The 17,929-nt window shown below is 55.6% G+C and overlaps 1 protein-coding gene across 1 annotated transcript in view; it reads left to right on the top strand.

Annotated features, from left to right (window-relative positions):
• The first annotated feature begins 98 nt into the window (after positions 1–98).
• GPR137B (G protein-coupled receptor 137B) overlaps positions 99–17,929 on the top strand; it is a 50,038-nt gene continuing 32,207 nt past the window's right edge. The window contains exon 1 of the mRNA XM_008689673.2: positions 99–652. Within this exon, the coding sequence (XP_008687895.2) occupies positions 125–652 (528 nt within the window). The 5' untranslated portion in view covers positions 99–124. The remainder of the gene's footprint in view (positions 653–17,929) is intronic.

Raw genomic sequence — 17,929 nt, 5'->3', positions numbered from 1 at the left:
GCGGGGCCGCGGGGTGGGTGCCCGCTGGCGCACCGGGCAGGGCAGGGGCGCGCGCGGCTGGCGGGCGCGCGGGGGCGGCGGGCGCGGCGCTGCCAATCGCAGACAAAGGCCGCCCCAGTGGATCATGTGGTGCCGGGGGAGGAAGTGCGGCTTGTTTTCTTTCCTCCAGTCGCAGGGCTCGGGCGGAGCGCGATGCCGGGAGACCCCCACGGGGGCGGCGGCGGCGGTGGCGGCCGCGAGCCCAGATGACGCGCCCCCGCCCCGCTGCATTGCCCCCAGCCCGATGGAGGCTCCGCCGTGGGACCCCCTCCGCAACGACTCGCTGCCGCCCACGCTGACCCCGGCCGTGCCCCCCTACGTGAAGCTCGGCCTCACCATCGTCTACACCGTGTTCTACTCGCTGCTTTTCGTGTTCATCTACGTACAGCTCTGGCTGGTGCTGCGCTACCGCCACAAGAGGCTGAGCTACCAGAGCGTCTTCCTCTTCCTCTGCCTCTTCTGGGCCTCCCTGCGGACGGTCCTCTTCTCCTTCTACTTCAGAGATTTCGTGGCGGCCAACGCGCTCAGCCCCTTCGTCTTCTGGCTGCTCTACTGCTTCCCCGTGTGCCTGCAGTTCTTCACCCTCACGCTCATGAACTTGTATTTCACGCAGGTGAGTCGCGGGAGGCACCTGGGACGGCGCTCACCTGGCGGTGCGACCCCCGCCCTGCGCGCGGCGCCAGCTGCGGGGGCCAAGGCTGCTGGGGGCGGTCACGGAGCCACGCGGCCCAGAGTGTGGGCAGAAGGCTCTGGCTCTGGGGTCGCCCGATCCCTGTCCTGCCTGCAGCCCTTTCTGTGAGGTCACGCCCTCCCATTCCCAAAAGAGGCGAAAGAACGAGAAAGTGTGGGCCGGAGCCACCAGTCGGTCTCTGCCCGTGTAACTCCGCATTATCCGGTGGGTTTGGGGCCCTCCCTGTCCTGGCACAGCGGTAGCCTCCCGCACACAGCAGAACGGGTACTGCTGGGCGGTGTGCCCACCAGGGAGGCTCGAACTCTAGAACTTCTCCTCCGTCCCCTCATCCCAGAGCATCTGGTCTGAGCCTGGACAGGTCATCTGCACGATGGCCTCCAGATTTGGGTCAGACACCGATATTTTTGAGCGACGGCGGGGCGGGACTGTCCCGTTTTGGATGAGATGTTTTTAATCTCCTGCTTCAGAGCCCTGCCGAATGATCTAGAGCTCACGAATTCATTTCTCAGGGTTGCTAAACAGCAGTCTGCTGTAGCACCCAGCTGGGGCAGCAGGAGGTCAGGCTGGCTGTCTGAGCTGGTCTGAGAGGCCCCAAGAAAAAGCCATGAAGTTTACTGAGGCTCTTTCACGGGCCAGAGGAGCCAGCTTATGGGGCATATTGTTAATAAGTGAATGGGAGAACATGTGAATGGGCTCAGCTGCTGTGACTTAAGGAAAGGACAGTAATTGTAAAGTGCTTTGCAAATACCGTGTAAAGTATTGCAAAAAGGCTTAATTAGACAACGCCATCATCGTCATCTCTGATTCTCATTAGCTTTCCAAGCACTAAAATGTCCATTTTCAGCAGGAGTCTACCCATGTCACCGGGTGACGGTCATGTAAGAGCTCTCTCACGGAGAGAGGCATTCTGTGCAGCCAGGCATTCTGGTCCTTTTAGCAGCGTCCCTGTTTCTCTAAAGAATATGTCTTCAAAAAAGAAAGGCAAGAAGAGGTAGGAAATGGTTGCCCTGATGTGGTGGGAGCCCGGGACTGAGAATCTGCAGAACCATGGCTACAAAATAGCGTTATGTACAAGTTAGTGGCTGTTGTAGTCCTACAGAAACAGCTCTACACTGGTAGCCTTCTGATAAGTCTGCTGTATCCTCATGTTTTCCAGTCCACGAGTCATGGGTATTATCTGTCCAAATACCACTTTTGAGCCCAAAAGCTAGTCAGGCAGTCATCAGCTCCATTGCAGACCCTCCAGCTTTTTAATCAGATCGAGGGAGGTAGTTCTAGCGAGATACACAGGTCAGGTAGGTTGATGTTACTACAAGAACTGTGACAGTGAGCATATTTTGTGTTGCGGTCTTTGTGTCCCTTTTTAAGAAAAAAAAAGGGTGGGGTGGGGGAAGGAAGACAAAAACTGAGGCCAGTGCCATGGCTCTCTGCTAATCACATGCAAATTGTGCACTAGCTGGATTACGGGCAGGGCTGCACATTTTCTGCACTGTCTGCTGGTTGGCAAGTAAATGCTGAGCGAGGGAAAGAGTGACCAGGCCGAGAGAGCCACTCCAGCCAAGCGGCCCCAAGCCCTTTGTATCTTCCAAGTCTTGTTTCCTGGGTGGCTGGCAGGAGAAGGTGGTACCTAAGTGCTGGCCTCCGAGACCCTGCAGGGCAAAGCCATGCCCTGGCTTCCTGACAAATACTCTGTTTCTGGGGGGGTTCTAGCGGGTCACCCCTTTGACTCTCAGCTCTGAGAGTTTCTCCTTTCCTCTCTCTCCCACGTGCCTTCTCTTAGACAAGGTTCTCAACCACTGGAATGGCCCGGGGAGCTTTATGGCCCCGCGCCCCCGGGCCCATCTCAGAACGAGTCCACCAGATTTGGGAGGGAGGGGGCAAGGCGCAAATCAGGAAGCACGCACTGGTGCTAGGCTCCGTCCTAATTGGTTTGTCCTGTTCTTCACAAGAGCCCTCTGACGAGAGTGATGTGACGGTCCCCATTTTGTGGAGGGCCAGAGAGGTTCAGTGGCTCACTCAAGGTTACATGGTCAGGGCATGGAAGTGATGGGAGGCCCCCCACATCTCTGCGTCTGCGTGATGGCCCGTGCTCTGTGGTACAGTGTTCAGATGGGAAAGCAGTCTACGGTAGATGCAGCCCTGTCCTCTGGGAGCCGAATCCCCGGCTGGGGAGATAGGAACTGTATACGGCACAGCTAGGCGATAACTCAGGGCGCTTAGGGGTGTATGTTTAAGCTCTGAGAGGCTTGAGTGGGACCCGAGCCCTCAGAGAAGAGGCAGGTTTGTGGCAGCTCGGGAGGCCGGGTGGGAAGAAGGAGAGGGCAGAAGTTTGGGAGGAACTGGAAGGTGCTCCTGCAGCTGGGGGACATCGTACCGTCATTGTCCTGTGCTCGGCACCTGGCCCAGCGCCCGAGGCTGACCTACGTGTCTCTGTGGAGCCTCCCTGATAAGCGGGGAGAAGGGTGTTATCATCTCCCCGCGGAGGGGCGGGTTGGTGAGGAGCTTGTCCAGGCGCCTGCAGCCTCTGTGGCACCTCCCGGCCCGGCTCCTGGGGGCCATGTCCCGTCCCTGCAGGGCCTGGGGTGGAAGGGTGCCTCCTGTGCTCTCGGCCTCTCCTCCTCCATCCTGGGAATCCGGCTCTTCCGGGCCTGGCCCGAGGAGGGGCAGCGTTGTCCCAAGTGACACTCTGCCTGTTCGGGTCCAGCCTCTGGCTCTGTGGGTGACGCTGCCATGCAGCCGCATCTACATGGTGGACCCTACTTTATCCTGGCTCCCTCTGCCTGTCTGCCTTCTGTCCAACCCCTTCTTCAGGTGTGGCCACACAGGTCATGGGCTGGTGCCCCCCCGGGGTCTCCTCCCAGGTCCCCACCTGCCCCTTTCCTTCTCTGCTGCCTACAGAAACCCCAGGTGGAGACGGATACCGCCCCCCGAGGTCCGGGTGCCCTCAGACCTCCACTGCCCAGGTTGGCCTCTGCTGGGACTCTCCACAACCCACTTTGTTGTCCTGTCTACACCCCTTGGGTCTGAGCCTTCCCAGCTCAGCGAGCGCCTGTCCATGGAGTGGTGTGGTGAGGTCCCCTGCTTCCTAACCCCCCTGAGCAGTTCCCCTGGGGTTTTCTCCTCCGTGACCTGGGGTGAAGGTCGCACCTCCCACCACGCATGCTGCTCTCCTGCCAACAGGCTGATGTCTCCTCTTCTCCACTCTCTACCTTCTCAGACAGGCTGGAAGGTGGGGAGGAGGCTAGTGGTAGGACTGGTTCTGCTGACTCTTAGCAGGCCCTGTGTGAGGTGTGTGAACGGCTGTGTGAACGTCTGGCCCCAAATGTCTGGGGCTGTCTTTGGAACATGGAGTGTTGAGTACCTGCCGTTTCTGGCTCTGGTCCCCAGCATCAGTGCAGGGTACAGCCAAACTCCTGCTCAGTTCCTCGCTGTACCAGGAAGTGGTAGGGCCAAGGCTTGAACTGAGGTCTGTCCTCCTTGTGCATGGGGTGTTGGGGTGCCCTCCACCCCAGGCTGTGGGGTCGAGGCTCAGTAGCTGAGGCTGCCAGCATCTGTGTCAGGGCAGCCCCTGGGCGAGCAGGTCTATCTGTAGAGCTCCTGGTGTGGCCATGGGCTCAGCGGATACCTGGGCAGCCGTGCCTTCCAGCCATTTTCCCCTGAAATTACGGGTCTGGACCTCAGACTCTTGGGGCCCCCGAGTTGGGTGGGGTGGGGTGGAGTGGGGTCAACTTCTCACTGCTTCAGCTTTGTCTTGAGCCCGATGACAAATCCCTGCCATGACAGAAGGGCATTTTGAGGAAGGAAAAGGAGAAGTGAACTCCTGGGACGGCGGGGGGTAGGGGGGTGGGGGGACGTGGTGTGATTAATGGATGCTGACGCAGGAGCCGGGACTCCAGCACGTCTTAGAGGGCGGCCGGGAAGCTGCAGGACAGTTGCTTGGGGGGAAGGGGCAGAGCTGAGGCTCTGAGGGTGCTGGAGCATCTCGTGGGAGTCTGGGGGTCATGGGGTATGCGCAAAGGCCTATAGAGGAGGGGGCAACGCTGGGAATGGAAGGAGCAGGGCCTGTGTGGGCAAGACCGAGGTTGAATCCTGGCTTCACCCATAGTGCAGCTCCCTTGGCTGGTTACTGACCGTCCTCCCCAGGAAAGCACCAGCCACGGTGCTCCTTCCCCTCGTTGGAGCAGGTTAAAGGAGACACCGTCTGTGTTGTGACCCTTTGCACCTCAGTTAAGGTGCTCTTTCTACAGCTAACAGGAGGGACCCTGGCTCTTGCCCAGACACCAAACCGCAGTCTGGAAGGTCAGACCCCAGTACCGGCTCTGCCTTATCACCCCACCGTGTCATCAAAATGACTTTTACTGCCACATTGCACTTGGCCCGCCTTAGGGGGCGTGTGGAACTGAGTGGCTCCCCACGGCTCCCGCTCCTAAAGCCCAGAGCTGGGGGAGTGGGAGGTCCAGCGGCCCAGCCCTTCATTTTGCAGATGAGCGACCAAGGCCAGGAGAATTCTAGTGACTTGTCCAAGGTCACCCAGGCTGGTGTGAAGAGCCGGGTCAAGACCCAGCTCCTGTGACCCTGTGCTTGCCGCACACGCCACCCCTAATTCGAAATGCACCCCCGTCCTCATCCTTGCTGATGGGGAACCAGGAGGCCGCCAAAATCGAATCCAAGGACCCTCTCCCCACCCCTACCAGGAAAAGGGAGGTGCTGATCTTAGGAATAAGTGAGTCTTGCTGTGGTTCTTGGCCGTCTGTTAATCAAGACGTGTTTACCAAATACTGTTGTGTGTCAGGTCCTAATCCAGGAGGTGTGAGGAGGGGCGCTTCTAGGCCTGTTGGTGATTATGAAGAAGTAAGAAGCTTAGGAACGCGCAAGGCAAGCCTTTGACAGTCCCTAAGTACCTTATTTCAGAGCTGGGACCAAACAGTCACACCAGGGCAGGGAGTATGCTCGGCCTCACCTCTGTGCAGCACACCCATGACCTCTTGGTCCCTGGCACTGGCTCCTTGTGGTCACTCAGTGGGCTCCCAGCCTCCAGACCTGTGTGTGTGTGTGTGTGTGTGTGTGTGTGTGTGTGTGTATACCTGTGTGTGCTTCTCTGCAAGGGCCTGCACACATGGAACCCAGGAGAAGTTCCCTTATTTGCCTTCAGTCTACCGTCCAGCCCCAGCCCCTCCCAGGAAGTAGCTTCCCCATCTCACTTCTAAAAATTTCCCTCAGCAAAGGCCTTCTGATTCTACAGCCCAGTTGCCCAAGATCGCTCCTCCACGCACAAGCTTTTAATTCTCTCTGCTGCCGTTATTATTGCTTCAGTGCCGACCTAAGGTGAACCACGTTTCGTGAATGCCCTCAGCACTCTCAGGAACGATTAGACTCTCACAGCGTGCCCGAAATCCAATGCCACTGACCACGAAGCCTTGATTTCCCAACAGCAGAAGCTGGGCTGAGCCTGCCGGCTGGGTCCTTGTGCACAGAGCACAGAACTGCGGCTCCTGTCCCCACCAGGAGCCTTGGTCTGGGTCCCACACACCGTGCCACCTATGGGGTTTTGTGGCATCTTTTAGTGCCCCCATCTTTCCCTGGGTCAGACAAGCAGGGACTAGTGGGGGCAGGGGGAGAGCACAGTCCCAGGGCTGGCTTATCCCTGGGGGGAGGGGGTTTACTCACAGCTGTGTCCAACACCACGTGCCCTCCCCAACCAGGGGGCCATCGTGCATCCCTCATCTTAGCCCCTAAAGGCCTCCAGTGCCAGGGAGGGGACCATCTGGGAGGTGACGTCATCAGGGCGATGAGGGACGGCCTGACCAGAGAAGGACGTGGGCAGAATGGAAGGCTGCTCGTCCCTGAGACATCACTCACAGACTCTCAGGTTTTTGAGACAGCAAATCACGTGCTCTGCGGAGTGGCTCTGGTCAGGGGGTTCCTGTTTTCCTTGTAGCTGTAGCCAGAAGAGAGCAGTCTCTTCCTGCTGTATGGGTCTGTGTCGGGCCTGACATTCTGGCAGGTTGGTTTTCTCGGGACAGAAATGGCCTCAGCCAACAGTCCCGACGATACCCGCCACACTGGCACTCAGAGGTCTGCAGAGACTTGTCGATATTTTACTTTTTATTTATCCCAGGCCTAAAGTTTAGAGTCTGTTCACCAGTGAGGACAGATGAAGCCCGAGTGGACTTTCTCTACTGGTGGGTTGATTTCCCCAAATTTGCGTGTGGCGAGCCGCAAGAGAGGAAGGAGTATGCGTACCCATGTCAGTGTCTTAGGCCTTGTGAGCCCCATATGATCTCTGCTGTGTTTTCTTTTTTTTTTTTTTTTTCATATGTCTCTTTTAAAAGATAAAAACAGCTCTTAGCTCGCAGCCCGTTCAGAAACAGGCTGTGGGCTGGATTGGTCCTCGGGGGACCAGGTTAGAACAAACCCAGCATTTCTCACCAAGCTCCCACCCCATCTTTGTCCTATTATTTTTGCTGGGACGAGTTGGAAACAGGCTTGGGTTTTCATCTCCTGCTTGGAGAGTGTCATTGGTTTTGAACAAATCTTATTGATCACCTATGCAGGTGCCTAAGGCCAGAGGCAGTAAGTTGGGATTTCTTCCCTGAAGGGCCACTGACTATGGGGAAGGACAGACAAACAGCAACGGAGTGCCCTGAGTCACATGCCACCCATAGCACACAGAAAGAAACCTGTCTCCTGCCGGCTGGGGGAAACACAGGTGAGGGCCCTGCACTGACCTGATGTCCTGTGACATCATCAGCCCTCTGCTCCTTTTGTGGCAGACACACTTGCTAAGCATGATACTCAGGGAGTAGTCCCCACACACAATGGCATCAGCTCCCCAGGCTGCCCCCTGCCCCCTGCTGCCCTCGCCGGTTTCCAGACCCAAGAACTGCCGGGGGCTCTGTTGCCCATCAGGCATCGTGTGTGGCCGGTGGCAGATGGAGCAGGGAGAGAAGTGTGCAGAATGTGAGCTCCATGGCTCCCCGTGGGCTTGGCCCCACGTCAGGGCTGCATGCCTGTCCCAGGGGACAGTACAAGTGTCCACACACAGCTTTCACACGGTGACACCAGTTTCCACCGCAGCCTAGAGAATCATTCGCTCGTTCAACAAGTATGTTTTTAAAATTTAGGTGAAATTCACACAACATAAAATTACCGTTGTGTTGGGTACAGTTTAGTGGTACGTGGGCCCTTCACGCTCTGCAGCTATCACGTCTGTGTAATTCTTGGACGTTTCCATCCCCCCAAGTCCCTTCCCCCTCTCACCAGTCCTGGGCAGCCACGAATGTGCTCTGTGTCTCCATGCGGTGAACTGTTCTGGATATTTCACATCAAAGGAATCACACTGTCCATGGCCTGCTGTGCCTGGCGTCTCTCACCAAGCGTGATGTCTTCGAGGCTCCTCCGGTTCATGGCAGGTGTCACGACATCATTTCTCCTTGAGGCTGGATGATAGTCCATGGGCATCTGCCACAGGTGGCCATCCTTTCCCCCATTGACGGACATTGAGGTGGTGCTCTCTTGTGTTTCTGAGAGCCTGTTACTCTCCAGATGCTGTGTAGACAGGGTTAAGGGCACACATGGCTCCTGCCTGGATGGCAGTTGGTGTTGAGTGGATAAACAGACAAACAGACTACATTGTTGCCGTTGGCTGACATTGCTTGGTGACTTTCCTTACGCTGGTGACACAAAGTAGGATGTTTCCAATGGAAGGTTGGGGGCTTAGGTCACTCCTTCATCTCTACGATTCTCCCTCTAGGGTGCATGTTGCTTGTTTTTAAAAGAACCAGTGGCTTTTGTTACGATTTAAGTGTAAGGCAAATCCATTTGCTCTGGTGCGTGCCTGGCGACAACTTCCTGGGGTTCCGAGCATTGAGATGGAAAGTTGGTGCTTGGGGGAAGTCTGGTTAGCTCCCTTTCCGTTCAGAGCAGATATGGTCCCTCCTCCCAGGACAGCTCTTCACAGATGTGGTGGCTGATGGATCCTCCCAGGTCCTGTCCGCATGGGGTGGGACATTCTCAGTTCCTTTCATTGTTTCTGATGGGATGTGGGTTTGTCCCTCACCATCCTGGTCCCTGTCCCTGGAGGCCCCACCCAGTGGCCTGCGGTGAGCCGGGGGCAGCTGCAGGAGCAGATGGAGGGCTCGCTGCTGGTGTCCCGCCACATTGCCTCCTCTCTGGGAAGGACCGAGGGCAGTTGCGTTGGCGGTGGATACAAGGAGTGTCGCCCATGCCGTCTTGGGCTGCGCGGGCTGCCGTAACACAATACCGTGGACTCTGTGGCTTCACGGCACGGGATTTCTCTTAGTTCCAGAGCTGGGAGTCTGAGATCAGGGTGTCACTACGGTTGGACTCCGGTGAGAGCCTCTTCCAGGTTGCAGATGGCAACTTCTCCTTGGGTCCCCACATGGCGGAGAGCAGAGAGCGCTCTCTGGGGCCCAGTTTAGGAGGACACTGTTGCCCCTCTTCACACTCCTGACCTGACTGCCTCCCGGAGGCCTCACCCGCTGACGCCATCACACTGAAGAGCAGGACTTCCGTGATTTGGGGGAACACCAGCAGCCGGTCCGTAGCAGGCACCACACTGCCCCCAGCCAGGGCACGTGTTCCCGGGAATGTCAGAGTTCTCCTCATTTCTGAGGCAGAAAAGGGCACGTATTGCATGGCGCACTGGGTGTTACACGCAAGTAATGAATCATGGAACATTACATCAAAAACTAGGGATGTGTACTGTATGGTGACTAACATAATATAATAAAAAATATTAGTATAAAAAAAAAAGTTATCTTGGGGGTGGTGAGGAAACACCGAGGCATTTTCACTGCTAACTTACACTGTAGTTCTGCGAAATTTGGTGCAAGGATCATTGCCGTGGTAAGACGTGGCCCTCTGTGGCCGCACGGGGCCTTCCTTCCTGGAGCCTTGGGGCCTGGCTGGCCGCTGACCCCCAAGCTAAGGTTCCTGTACTGGGGAAGGTCCGCTCCCTGCTGCGACGGTGTGGCTGTGTGTGTGTTGCTCGTCTGCAGCAGCTGCAGGCCGGGCCTTGACCAGCACATCGTGACCCGCGGTGGCCGTTGCCATAGGAGCGGCTCAGAAACATACAATCGTGGCACCTCGTGTGGTCAAGGTCCTTTCCACTCACGAGGCTGAAGAGAGAGAACCCTGCCGGGGCGATGATCTGCACGGTCAGTCTCCATCCGTCCCAGTGAGTCGGCAAGCGCTTCTCCCGTGGCCTCTGCCCAGGGGAGTCAGTGGGCCTGGGGCGGGACTGGGCTGCTGTGACCCAGGTGTTGTGGGGGCTGCTGGGCCCACCTCCTTCTGCCCCCTGAGAAGAAGGCTGCAGCAGGACAGGTGGGGCTTCCCAGGGCAGAGGCCACAGGCCCTTCAGGTCCTAGAGTTTTAAAGGTAGAAGGCACCTGAATATTGGGACTAACCCTTTTGTCTCACCAGTAGACACCAAGGCCCGGAAAGGCGAAGAGAGGTCCTCAGGGCTGAGCCGAGCAGGTTCATGGCTGTCTGGCCAGCCACAGCCCTGAATCCAGACACTCAGGTGCCCGACGACGACGACGAGAAGCAAGGAAACTGAAGGCCAGGCTCCGTGTGTTGCTGGTTGAATGTGAGGGGCACTCTTGGGGGCACCACTGCCCCTCCTGGGCTGTCTGCTGGCCTAGAGCCTTCTGGGGCAGCCTGGATGGTGTGGGCGCCATCAGATGGAGCCCAGTTCTGTTGAGGAGGACAGGGAGATCCTCTGAGCCCTGGAGGTGTGCAGGCAGGAGCAGAACTTGGCTGGACCGGTGGGAACTGGAAACAGGAGAGGACGGGAGGAAGCAAGTGCAGATGCCTCTTTCCTGTGAGGCCTTTTCTCTGTTCCCCGAGGGAGCCCTGAGAGTCAGGGACAGTTTGGGCGTGCGGCCCAGCTCTTGCTCCTAGTCCCACTGTGCGGTGACACGGACACACACGTGCGCACCCACGTGCGGGCGCCTGGAAGGGCATCTCGGGTGCTGGCTCAGCCTGACGGGACAGCACAGCATACTCTCCGGACGGCTGCAGACAGCTCACAGCACTTGCAGGGAAGTTCAGAGGGGAGGCAACATCACCGTCTGTCCCGGGATCCCATGCGAAAGCAGCTTACGCCAGTGCTGGGGACTCTGTCTGTGTCCTCGGGGCAGCACGAGGCCAGGACATGAGCAGGACTAGCTCCTTGCACGGTGAGCTCGCCAAGTTCAAAGGCAGGACTGGAAATGGTGAAGACCTGACCCTGGAGGCCCTGCACACGTGGCCAGCCCAGGACCCAGACAGAGCACACCTTGGCTTCAGGCTGCTGCACCCCAGAATTCTATGGCACGAACAGCTTCCACCTTTTTCCTTCCTGGGGTTCCATGGCTTTAAATCCAAGGTCAGGCTCCACGCACATGAAGACAGCATGCTTGCCCTCTCTTTCGTAGAGGGCTGACCTGAGGGCTGACCCCCTAGAGGTGTCTGATGCTTGTGCTCCGGGACTCCTGCAGAAGGGGGGAAATGCCATCTTGGTCTCAGGGACTCTGGTTGTCGTCCGTCCCTGCTCTGGTGAGTGAGGGTGCTCAGAGTGGGGCAATGCAGAGGCAGCTGACCACCGACCGTCACCTGGGGAGACCAGGGCCTCAGGCTTGCATAATTTCCCCGGTATATCAGGAAGTGGGCAGCACGGAGGGACCGTAAGGGCGAACAGCGAATGTGTCTTGGTTCGTAAACTTTGTGAGTGTGAAAGTTCCTTTTATGGTCAAGGAGGTCTCTGTGGTCACGGTTTAGTAGTTGTGCATTTAGAATCGTGGTCCGAGAACGTGCAAGGACTAATAGCAGCAGCAGGGGTGGCGAACCGCGTGTGTCTGAGTGCTGCATGTGTGCTAATTCACCTAATCCTCACAGAAACCTACGAGGTGGGTACTAGGATTAATTTCATTTGACAGGTGAGGTACGTGAGGCACAGAGAGGTTAGGTATCTTTCTCAAGAGTCACACAGCTGACTACTGGTGGAGCCAGGATTCAAGTCCAGGTGAGTCAGCTTGAGTCCACACTCTTAACCATCTTTACATGTCTCTGTGCCTGAGAAGGACCCACAGCTGTGGCCTGTGGACAGTGGGACCCCGGGCCTTAGTGAGAATGTGTGTTTCAACCTTCAGATGTTGTGAACACATCATGATGGGTGGACAAACAAGTTGCACAAGGATGTGGAAAGTGTTAATATTGTTCAGATGAGCTGAAACACCGCACAAGCCAGTACTTGTATTTTTATATACAGTAGATTGATTTTCTGTGTGTTATTTGTGAACACACATGCACAGTAGAAGTATAAGCCTTCCTGGGAAGGGTGAGGCTGGATTCAGAAAGTGATTACCTCTGCAGCGGACGGAGGGATTAGAACTGGGGAGACGGACGCCGGGGGCTTCAGTGATCTCGTTTTTATTGATTAAAAATAAAACAGAGCTGGAGCAAAGATGTCTGTGTTCGAGGTTGAACTGTGTGGGGGGCACATGAGTATGGGCTAGGTAATTTCTTTTTTTTTAGTTTTGTTTTTATTTGAGAGAAAGAGCACGCTTGCACACACACCTGCGAGGCAGGCAGAGGGAGATGCAGGCTCCCCACTGAGCTGGGAGCCTGACTGGGGACTCGATCCCAGGACTCCGGGATCATGACCTGAGCCGAAGGCAGACACGTAACCGATGGAGCCACCCAGGCGTCCCTGGGCTAGGTATTTTCTTTCTTTGGGTTATACGTGACATACTTTATAATGACACTTAAACCTACCATAAATTTGTAACATTTCCAAGTGAATTTGCATACATACGTTTACAGAGAGTGCGTGTGTGAGCGAGAGAGACATTAACATTTCCAAGTGAATTTGCGTACATACGTTTACAGAGAGTGCGTGTGTGAGCGAGAGAGACATACTGGTTTCCTTCGACTTCTCCTGCTTGGCGCGCACAGCCTCCGACCGCTCAGTTCCTGGGAGCATCTCCCGGGGCCTCAGCCCACGGCCGGACCTCGCACGGAGGTCGGGTGTGTGCAGCCTAGAGCCTGTGCGGGCTGGGACGGCTGGGGAGTGTCCGCTCGGCCTGTTCATTTCCAGGGAGCGGTGGCCCAGAAGGCAGGCCCAGAGAGCCAGGTGGTGTGGGGTGGGGGTTTCTAGAGCAGAATGGCTGCACACAGCGCCTCTGAATCAAGTGCGCGTCTGCAAGCACAGTGCTCCATTGAGTCCCCACAGACTGCCTCTGGGGACAGAGAGGTTACTTTTGTTTCGTTTTGCTGAATGCACAAGGGACACTGTCATACCCACAAAGAACAGCATGGGACATTTCTGCCAGAAGCAGCCAACATGACTTTAGGAAAAATGATCGTGAGGCAGCAAATGCCAGCTTGAGTCAGTAGGAGGGAAAACAGGCAGGCGGGAGTTCAGAGGGTAGAGCCGAGTTGGGGAGAAGGTCAGGGACTGTAATTTATGGGCGAAGGGAGGCCGAGGTCGGCAGCCGCTGTAGAGCCTCTCCGTCATCTGCTGGGCCCTCCTGCGTCATCTGAAAAGTGGTGCAAGGGGCCTGGGGTTACTGAGGGGACCCTGGGCAGGCCCACAGGTGGGGCAGGGGGTGGCTGACATTCCACCCCAGCCTCAGGGGTCAGCCTGGGCAGCTTCCAGCTCCACCTCATGCCTACCCAGAACTTGGTCTTAAATCAGAACCCAAGGAGCCAGGATCACTCACAGTGACGTCCACAACCCTGGATGACCTTGAGAAATCACCTAGCTTTCTTCCCGTGGTACCAGTTTTGGGCAGGACTTTTCGCCACAGTGGAAGTGATGCTGAGACCGCGGGCGTCTGCGATGGGAAATGTTGTATTTCTGGGAGACAGCAGCAGTTTCCAAGGGAAGTGGCTTTGCACTCCCACCTTGCCCTGCCCTCCAGCCCTGACAGCCACAGCAGCTCCTGAAAACCCTGGTGTTCTCACCAACTGTGTAGAGACCAAAGGGATGGCAGGGGAAGGAGAACTGAGCCCTTCGTTCGCCCTTCTGTTTCCCTAAGAAGCAGCTGGGACTCTCCCTTCCCGTGAGGGTTCCAGCCAGACCTCACAGTCCCCCAAGGCCATCTCTCCCTGCTGTCCCTGTGACCCCCTCTTGGGCCCTCCTTCCTGCCTCAGGTTCCCCACCGTCCGCCTCCCTCCAGGGACACCCTCCACCACGCCCTGCTGTCCAGCCTCTCCCTCCATCAGTCAGGGGCCCAGACCCCTTCTCTTTACGTCTGGGTCTCCCGATCTTAAAACCAAGGTCCCAGCCCTACTGAACGGCCCCCCTTTTCATTTCCCAAAGGCACCCTCCCACCTACAGTTCCCCACCCCGGGCCTGACCCCACCCAGGCCTCTCTCTCCCTGGCCTCTGCTCACTTCCCTCCTGTTCCTGCACATTCGTGGGGACATAACCCGCCTGCCAGGCGGTGCCCCATCTCGGGGCCACTGTACACCCACCTTGTGCGGCCATCCCCACCGCCAGCTTGAGAGTTTTCTCACCCCAAAGAAACCCTGTAGTCACTCCCGGTGTCTCCCCAAACGCCCCTGACCTGAGTCACTACTCACCTACCTTCTGTCTTTGATTTGCCTTTAAACACACGCCTGTTTTTCACCTCCCTGCTCACCCCACAGCAGCCCTTTGCTTGTGCTCACCCCTGTGCCCTCTGGAAGCACCGCTCTGACTGCTGACTGTGCCACCTCCAGCCCACGCCTCCTGCACGCAGCTGCCCAGGGCCCGACAGGCCTTCCCCGCCTCAGGCGGCTGCCTCACGGCCCGGCCCTGCGGCTGTGACGCTGCCCTCCCCGCCAGGCAGTCGCCTCTCCTCACGCCTCCCCGCCTCCTGCCTCCCGTACCTTTTCACGCCTCCTCCTGCCGACCATGCCTCCTCACATTCCCTCACACCCCCCACACCTCCCATCTCACCCCTCCGCGCACCCCGTCACGCCCCCTCACACCTCCCTGCACCTCCCCACACCTCTGCACGCTCCCTCACATCTGTCCACATCTCCCCACACGCACTCACACCTCCTCAGATCACCTCACACCTCTCAACGCCTCTGCCCTCCTCACACCACTGGCATGTCTGTGTCTGGTTGTGAGTTTCTTGAGGTCAGAGACCAGCTCTTCCCCATTTTTACAGTTCTTGAGTCCAGTGTCAGTACACCATGTTGTTGACCTGATGTGAACCCCATCAGTCTGAATTGGGAATGATACGAATGTTTGGCCTCAAATTTTCCTTCACTTTTCACACGGTCTCTGTCTTCCTCCTCTCTGATTTTATGGGTCTGGTTTTGTACCGGGCAGGCAGAGCCCGTGCTGTCAGGAGCGCCATAAAATAGGAAAGGGTGATTAATCTTTTCTGCCTCCCCCACCAGAGCTGTCTCCTCCCAGCCGAGTNAGGTCAGCGGGAGCCAGTGCAGACTGTAGGAGATGGGCAGCCAGATAAGGGATCCCTGGCAGGCCAGAGAGCAGGGCTTACCCAGGACATTTAGCTCCAGTTCTGGGCACGAATCAGCCTTTAATGACGTCTCTTGAAGCACAGATTGGGGTAGGACTGGATAGGAGAGTTTGGATTTATTTTGCTGGAAACTTGATCCAGACATTTATACACATTAATTAATGGAGGCAAAAATTTTGTTGTAAAAAATGTGCATATGTATGTCTACATGTGTGTGGGCATGTGTACATGTATCTGTGTGTGTGTGTGTGTGTGTGTGTACAATAACAATGTATATATTGCAGTTTAAAATGCCAGGACTTTAAATGCAACTTTAGGGAACTTAACCTTGAGAATTAACGTGAAGGGTAAAGGAAGATTTTCTCAGCACAGCTTGAATAGATCCAATTGTATGGAAGACATAGATGGGTCACAGATGATCAGCAGTGGGCCGAGTTTTTACAAATCATGGTCAAGGCTTGTATTTTGATGTGGTTATCACTTTGGCTTTTTTTTTCTTTTTATTTATTTTTATAATAATTTTTTTATTATATTATGTTAGTCACCATACGGTACGTACCTGGTTTCTGATGTAAAGTTCCATGATTCATTATTTGTGTATAACACCCAGTGCACCGTGCAATACGTGCCCTCCTTACTACCCATCACCAGCCTATCCCATTCCCCACCCCCCTCCCCTCTGAAGCCCTCAGTTTGTTTCTCAGAGTCCATAGTCTCTCGTGGTTCATTCCCCCTTCTGATTACCCCCCCTTTCTTTATCCCTTTCTTCCCCTACCGATCATCCTAGTTCTTATGTTCCATAGATGAGAGAAATCATAGGATAATTGTCTTTCTCTGCTTGACTTATTTCACTTAGCATTATCTCCTCCAGGGCTGTCCATGTTGGCTTTGGCTTTTAGTTTAGAGAGAGTCAGATCATTTACTGAGGATCAGATCCTGCCTCTCCCTGGTGATGGCTTTTTCCCTCCAGGCAGGGATGAGTGTGAGCTCTGCGGGCTGGGGCCCGGGCCCCCCTCAGGGTGAGACACCTCACCCAGGGGCCCCTCGAGCTCTGTGAGCTGCGTGGCTGGTGTCCCTGCGTCAGGGGGGAAGTCAGTATCGTTTTAAAGTTATCCTTGTTTGTTGTGTTGTAATGACTGTGACTCTGACTCAGGCCATGGGGAACAGTGTCCATCCATGCTTGGCACATAGGGCAGCGTCTCCCGAATTGTTCCTCAGAACACTCAGAAGACCATAGGCGGCCAAATAAGTTTGGAAACTGCAGCAAGCTGTATGTTTTGCTTGAAGGTTTACAGCAGGTATTAGTCTTTTAAAGACTGGGAAATTCCTGCGGGGAAAAACGTTTAGCCTAGCAGTTTCTAAATTTATTTGATCATGTGACACTTATTTCCAGTAACATTTATTAGTTCTCAATTCTGTAGGAACACCTTGAGAAACCTGCTTCAGAATAAATTTGTAAGAGTGGAGCTATTGGGGCAAAGCACGGGATTGCTCCGAAGGCTTAAATACTAGACCAAATATTTGATGGTCACGGCTGGAAACCCCATCCTTCACCATGTTCCAGGAAGGGTGTTCTGGGTCCAGGCTGGCCTTGGACACCATCCTCCCATACCGGGCTCTGTCCAGCCCCCTCCCAACCGAACGTGTGCAGGTGGAGCTGCAGAGGCTGGGGGCTGCGGGAAGTCCAGAAGGGTCTGTTGTTGGGTTTATAAAGAAGGTTGTGTTTCCTTCCTTGCTCAGCCATTGGGGGGGGGGGGTGTCTTTCATTCTGCGCATCCCGGCCCTGAAGACCCAGCACTGGCAGGTGGGGGGAGCAAGCAGGGAGCCTGATTCGCCGTGAGTCTACCCTGATCCACCCATACTCCTCCTTCCTGCCGTCTTCAGGTGACCAGGAGCTGCAAGTGTCAGAGTGTGGCAGTACAGGACTGAGGAGCAGAGGAGTCCCAGGTGCCCACCACGAGGTAGAGCCCGTGGCTTGCTTATTGGCTGGCTGCCTGAGCTAGGACCAGCTTAGGCTGGAGCCTTTCTGGTCGGTGTCCTGTCTTGTCTCCTCTAGGTCTCTCCTCTTCAGCTGTAGGCCTGTTGAAGGCAGGACTGCTCGTATTTTTCTACCCCATGGAGTGCCCTTGGGCCCTACCTGGGAGCACCGGGATAGGCCTGGTGTATATGAGTAAACTGAGTCACTGGGGCTAAAGTTACCTGCCACTGACCAAGCTTCATTAAGTGTGGCCCAGTATTTGTTTTTTTGCTGTTGTTTTATTTTTTTAATGTAATGTTCCATGATTCACTGTTTGCGTATAACACCCAGTGCACCATGCAATACGTGCCCTCCTTAATCCCATCACCAGCCTGTCCCAGTTCCTCACCCTCCTCCCCTCTGAAGCCCTCAGTTTGTTTCCCAGAGTCCATAGTCTCTCATGCTTCATTCCCTCTTCTGTTTACCCCCCTTCCTTCTTCCCTTTCTTCTCCTACCTATCTCCCCGCTATTTTTTATGTTCCATAAATGAGTGAAGCCATATGATAATTGTCTTTCTCTGCCTGACTTATTTCATTTAGCATAATCTCCTCCAGTCCCGTCCATGTTGCTGCAAATGTGTAATCATTCTTTCTGATGGCTGAGTAATATTGCATTGTATATATGGACCACAACTTCTTAATCCAGTCATCTGTTGAAGGGCATCTCGGTTCCTTCCACAGTTTAGCTATTGTGGACAAT

This window comes from Ursus maritimus, unplaced genomic scaffold (genome assembly GCF_017311325.1).
Source record: "Ursus maritimus isolate PB19 unplaced genomic scaffold, ASM1731132v1 scaffold_7, whole genome shotgun sequence".
NCBI classification, from domain to species: domain Eukaryota; kingdom Metazoa; phylum Chordata; class Mammalia; order Carnivora; family Ursidae; genus Ursus; species Ursus maritimus.
This window is presented reverse-complemented; position numbering and strand designations above follow the sequence as displayed.